General features: G+C 61.8%; 1 protein-coding gene across 2 annotated transcripts; it reads left to right on the top strand.

Moving 5' to 3' along the window:
• The first annotated feature begins 499 nt into the window (after positions 1-499).
• SLC39A4 (solute carrier family 39 member 4) lies at positions 500-4695 on the top strand. 2 transcript variants are annotated; one of them, XM_053559519.1, is made up of 12 exons: positions 501-782; positions 1259-1543; positions 2033-2228; positions 2345-2481; positions 2564-2735; positions 3050-3222; positions 3363-3500; positions 3575-3694; positions 3827-3881; positions 4002-4154; positions 4224-4411; positions 4503-4695. In XM_053559519.1, exons 1-12 carry the CDS (start codon positions 591-593, stop codon positions 4644-4646), a joined length of 1953 nt encoding a protein of 650 aa, XP_053415494.1. In that variant the 5' UTR covers positions 501-590; the 3' UTR covers positions 4647-4695. The 2 variants fall into 2 exon arrangements, with proteins under 2 accessions (XP_053415495.1, XP_053415494.1); XM_053559520.1 differs by lacking the exons at positions 2564-2735; positions 3050-3222 and having other exon boundaries at positions 500-782.
• Positions 4696-5826: the final 1131 nt, after the last annotated feature.

Here is a 5826-nt window from a genome sequence, read left to right as displayed (position 1 = left end):
GCCAGGAGCAGCCAGTGCCTCCCTTTGTCTGTGCCAGAGCTTTGCCCATTTCTAGGGGATTTTCTCTGGTGGATCAAGGAAGCATGATGTAGCAAGCACCTTTCTGTTCCCTCAGACTTCAGCCTGTCAGTCCCCAAAGAAACCTCAGCCCAGGACCTGGGAGTAGAAAGCACTGTGTCCCAAGTCCCAGAGGCAGCACTGGCATCCCTGCAACTCTCCCCTCCACTTCTCCCCCAGGTCCCCAGAGAGTCACAGGAGAGGACACATCAGGCCCTGGGGGGAAAGGTGGTGGCCCTCCCTGAAGCACTGGGGGATGGCAGGCATGGGAGAAGGGTCCCAGGCTGCAGACCTAGGGAAGAGGAGGGGGCACAGTCCTCCTACAGGCAGTGGCTCCACACCTCAGGGAGGACCTGCTGCTGCAATGGTTAACCCAGCACCGCCAGCAGCCAATCACAGAGGCCTGCAGAAATACCTGGGAGAGGTCCTTCTGCTGGGGCCAGGCCCAGGTCAACCCAGCCCCAGTCTGGCCCCAGGCCACCCAGAAGCACACAGGCTCCCCACAGCAACACAGAGCCCTTTAGGGCCTGAGTATGGGTGTCCTGGTCCAGTTTGACCCAGGGCTGCTGCTCACCATGCTGGTGGTGACAACGACAGCAACCCAGTCCGTCTATCCATGGGACCTGCTCACCTCAGGCAAGGGCACTCTGGATCGTGAGGCGCTGGGCGGCCTGTTAAATACGCTGGCGGCCCGTGTGCACTGTGCCAACGGGCCGTGTGGAAAGGTAAGGGCCCCACCCGAAGGCCCCCAGCCCCTTCCTGCCTACTCCACCCTTCCAGTTGGCAGCAGAGGGGCTGGGCAAACTCCAGGAGGCGGGCCGACGCTGGTGGCCGAGCACCTGGCCCTGGCCGAAGACCAGAGCCCACCCTCCTCTGCTCAGGGCACAAGCAGGCCTGCCTTCTCCAGGAACACAGAGCTCTCCACTCCCCCCAGGACTCCAGATGACCTCCCCCTGCTGGCCCCAAGGCTATCACATTGGCAATGACTCTAGGAAGAAAACACAAGGAGACAAGAGCACCTTGCTAGGGACCCTTCTGTGTGTACCCCTCTAGTGGAGCACACAGGAGAGGGGTTTGGGGGTCCTAGAAGTGAGAGGGAGAGGCATGCAGCAGCGGGCCATGGGCAAGCAGCAGTGGCTGGCCTCTTCCCACCCTGGGGGCCCAGCCCTGCCCTGCCCTGCCCATCTGTCTCTGCCCACAGTGTCTGTCTGTAGAGGACGCCCTGGCCCTTGGAAGCCCTGAGGAGCCAGATTTCCTCCCAGGGCCAGTCCTGGCATCCAGCTTCATCGCTCGCCTCAGTGCTGCTGCTGTCCTCTACCTCAGCAACCCAGAGGGCACCTGTGAGGATATCCGGGCTGGCCGCTGGGCCTCTCATGCAGACCATCTCCTGGCCATGCTTGAGGGCCCTGAGGCCCTGACCCTAGGCCTGAACAGACTGCTCCAGAGGATCCAGGCCCAGGCTGCCAGCCAGGCCACTGCAGAGGAGGTAAGGGCCCAGCTGGGATGGCCTAGGAGCAGTCAGTGAGGAGGGTTCCAGGGGCAGGGGCCCGGGAGCTGGGCCTGACTGCACTGGATGGGACTTCCTACTGCAGAACCCTCTGGGCACCTGGGCATTTACTCAAGGGGCTGTAGTGGGCTGGGGGCCACAATGGGTGTTCACCACTGGGCAGGGATAGCAGGAGCTCCAGAAAAGGCCCTCTGTAAGGATTGGGGGCCAAGAAAACTCTGGGGACTCAGGGTGAGACCCTGCCCCAAGAAGGCTCTGGGGACTCAGGGTGAGACCCTGGGCCAGGGCAAGGGTGGGCTGAGGCCAGCCCAGGTCCCAGGTGAGCTACAAGAGGAGGTGCCAAACCTGGAAGAGCTCTGGGGAGGCTGGTGAAGCTGGGTCGTGGGGCAGTGGGAAGTGTGTGGGGTTCTAGGGTAGGGCTGCCAGCAGGTCACACTGGTGGCAACAGCAACCCCTCTCCTATCCCAGGCCTGTATAGATATCCCCCAGCTGCTGGCAGAGGCAGCAGACACAGGGGATCCTGGCAGCCCTGGCTCTGTCCTGGCTGTCCTGCTGGACCATATCAGAAGTGGGTCGTGCCTCCGTGCCCTGCCGAGCCCCCAGTACTTTGTGGACTTTGTGTTTCGGCACTACAGTGGTGAAGCTCCCAATATCACACTGGCTGGTGAGGCCCGGGCAGGGACATGGGATGGGCTGCCTGGAGCCCCCAGCCTCCCTGTTGGGATGGGGACACGGCTGGAGCCCACATAGACTTTGTGCACTAACTGTCCTCCCTGCCAGAGCTGGCAGCTTTGATGCAGCACCTAGGGGTGGGCAGAGAGCCCCAGGGTGACCACAGTCATCTGGGCAAGGGTGCCAACCACCAGGACCCTGTGCCCCTTGTCACCCCGGACAACAGCTCCAACATGTGGGACACGGTAAGCAGCCCATGGGCCAGGGTCTCAGCTGAGAGGGGGTCCCACAGTCCCCTAGAACCTGACCCTGTTCTGCCACCCCCAGGTGTGCCTGAGTGCCAGGGACATCATGGCTGTGTATGGGCTGTCAGAGCAGGCTGGGGTGTCCCCTGAGGCCTGGGCCCAACTGAGCCCTGCCCTGCTCCAGCAGCAGCTGAGTGGGGCCTGCAACCCTCAGCCCAGGCCCCTCATCCAGGACCAGCTCAGCCAGGTGGAGAGTGAGTGCCTGCTCCCTGGTTGTGGTGCTGGCAGCTGGTGGGGGGATAGGCAGGGAGTGGCCACTGAGGATGAGGGAGGGGGTTAAAGAGAGGCTGCAGGGGCTGAAGGTAGAAAGAAGCAGCACAGGGAAAGATGGGGACCCAGGAGGCAGGAGGGTCACTGTGATCAGAGGCCTGGCCCACATGGACCTCCTGCAGTCCTGATGAGCTTCTGCTCACTCTTGGGGCCTACTTGAGCCTCTCCCTGGGAAGCAGGCGCTGGGCATGGCAGTGGTAAGCGGGGCTCTCACAGCAGCTTCTCCCTGCCCCCATAGAGTATCTGTATGGCTCCCTGGCCACGCTGCTCATCTGCCTCTGTGCAGTGTTCGGCCTTCTGCTGCTGACATGTGCTGGCTGCAGTGGGGCCACCCACTATGTCATGCAGACCTTTCTGAGCATGGCGGTGGGTGCTCTCACTGGCGATGCCCTCCTGCACCTGACACCCAAGGTCTGCCCACCCCTGCCAGAACCCTCCATTGCCCACCAGGGACTCCCAGGCCCTTCTGGGACCTTCTCTATCCCCTAGCCCATCCTCCTTGTCTGGGGAATAGGGTCCCTGAGGCCTCCAGCCCCGTACCTGTTCCCTAGGTGCTGGGGCTGCACAGCCACAGTGGGGAGGGCTCCAGCCCACAGCCCACCTGGCGCCTCCTGGCCATGCTGGCCGGTCTTTATGCTTTCTTCCTGTTCGAGAACCTCTTCAACCTCCTGCTGCCTAGGGAGTCACAGGTCAGGCTTGTGGCACTGGACCCTGTGGGTGGGTAGGGTGGGAGTTGGCATGTCCTGAGCAGCTATCTCCACAGGATCAAGAGAAGGATGGGCCCTGCAGCCACGGAGGCCACAGCCACGGTGTGTCCCTGCAACTGGCTCCCAGCGAGTTCAGGCAGCCCAAGCAACACCACCAGGGCTCCCGGGCAGACCTGGTGAGTGGGCGCCCGATGCCCCCACCCCACTCAGAGCTCCCTCCACTAGGACCTCTCCCAGCCTCCACCCCCGTCATCCCCAAGTCCTGCATCGGGGCCTCCTGTCCAGAGGTTCATCCCCATTCCTCCCAGGTGGCGGAGGAGAGCCCTGAGCTGCTGAGTCCGGAGCCCCGGAGATTGAGCCCAGGTAAGCTGGGAGAGAGGCCCAGGAAGGGCTTGGGGAGCGTGGTTTGGGCAGATGGCGGGCGGGGCCGGGGTCGTGGAGGCGGAGCCTGGCCACGCAGACCTACGGTCGCTGCGCCTGCAGAACTGAGGCTGCTGCCCTATCTGATCACACTGGGCGATGCCGTGCACAACTTCGCCGATGGGCTGGCCGTGGGCGCTGCCTTTGCGTCCTCCTGGAAGACGGGCCTGGCCACCTCGCTGGCGGTGTTCTGCCACGAAGTGCCGCACGAGTTAGGTGAGCGCGGGCGGGCGGGGGCGGGACCGTCGGCCTGGGGCGGGGCTACTGACATGGCCCCGCCCCCAGGGGACTTCGCAGCCCTAGTCCACGCTGGACTGACAGCGCGCCGCGCGCTGCTGCTGAACTTGGTCTCTGCGCTTACGGCCTTCGCCGGGCTCTACGTGGCGCTCGCAGTCGGAGTCGGCGAGGAGAGCGAGGCCTGGATCCTGGCGATAGCCACCGGCCTCTTCCTCTACGTGGCGCTCTGCGACATGGTCAGGGCGGCGGGACAGGGTGCTTCTGCGGCGGGACAGGGCGCTGGCCTGTCGCTGGCCCCGCGCTGACGCGGTGCCTCCTACCCTTCAGCTCCCGGCCATGCTGAGCGTGCGGGACCGGCGGCCCTGGCTCCTCTTCCTGCTGCACAACGTGGGCCTGCTGGGCGGCTGGACCGTCCTGCTGCTGCTGTCGCTGTACGAGGACAACATCACCCTCAGCTATCTTGGCCCCTAGATCCGCCCGCATACCCAGACTTTCCAATAAAGATGCTCTTGCCCTTGGAGCCCAGCACGCTCTTCACTGGGAGGGAAAGTTCTGCATCTGGGAAGGCCAGCAGGAAGGGTAGGGCCACTCTGCCCTGCACAGTGCCTGCCCTGGGTAAGCCAGGTACCTGCCTTCAGGCCCACCCTGTGATGCAGAGACCTGCTGGGAAGTGGGACCACAGAAATTCTCCAGAGTGTGTGGGCAGTGATGGGACCCCAATCAGTAATCAACCTTGTTTATTCAGAGCAGAAAACCCAAGATAACCAACCGTGCTTACACAGATGAGGACTTATTTCTCTTTCTCATGGAAGACAAGTCTAGACACTGTCAGACCATGGTCATGGAGGCCATTGTCCTTGGCAGAGGCAATCTGAGTTCCCTTGTGGTCTCCTGCGGTTGCCATAACACAGCCTGCCACTAACTGGGTGCCTTAAAACCAGGAAGGAAGAAAGAAGTTTGAAATCAAGGTGTCATCAGGGCCGAGCTCCCTTGGACACATCTAGGGAAGAGTATGTGCCATAAGTCTTTCCCGGCTTCTGGTGGCCACAGGTGCTCCTTGGTCATGGCAGCATAATGCCAGTCTCTGCCTGTGTCTTTATATGACCTGCCTTCCTGCATCTATCTCTTCTCTTCTTCTTCTTTTTTTTAGAGACAGAGTCTCACTTTCTTGCCCTTGGTAGAGTGCTGTGGTGTCACAGCTCACAGCAGCCTCCAGCTCTTGGGCTTAGGCGATTCTCTTGCCTCTGCCTCCTGAGTAGCTGGGACTACAGGCGCCCACCACAATGCCCGGCTATGTTTTTGTTGCAGTTTGGCCGGGCCAGGTTGGAACCCTCCACCCTCGGAATATGGGGCTGGCACCATACTCCCTGAGCCACAGGCACCACCCTATCTCTTCTCTTCTAATAAGGAGACCAGTCATACTGGATTACCAGCCCCCCTACTCCAGTATGAATTGAATTTATCTTTTTTTTTTTTTTTGTAGAGACAGAGTTTCACTTTATCGCCCTCGGTAGAGTGCCGTGGCGTCTCACGGCTCACAGCAACCTCCAACTCCTGGGCCTAGGCGATTCTCGTGCCTCAGCCTCCCGAGTAGCTCGGACTACAGGCGCCCGCCACAACGCCCGGCTATGCCCTGCACACTTTTTTTGTT

Source organism: Nycticebus coucang, chromosome 13 (assembly GCF_027406575.1).
Source record: "Nycticebus coucang isolate mNycCou1 chromosome 13, mNycCou1.pri, whole genome shotgun sequence".
Taxonomy (NCBI): Eukaryota; Metazoa; Chordata; class Mammalia; order Primates; family Lorisidae; genus Nycticebus; species Nycticebus coucang.
The sequence above is the reverse complement of the archived record's forward strand: the minus strand, read 5'-3'. Positions and strand labels throughout refer to the sequence as shown.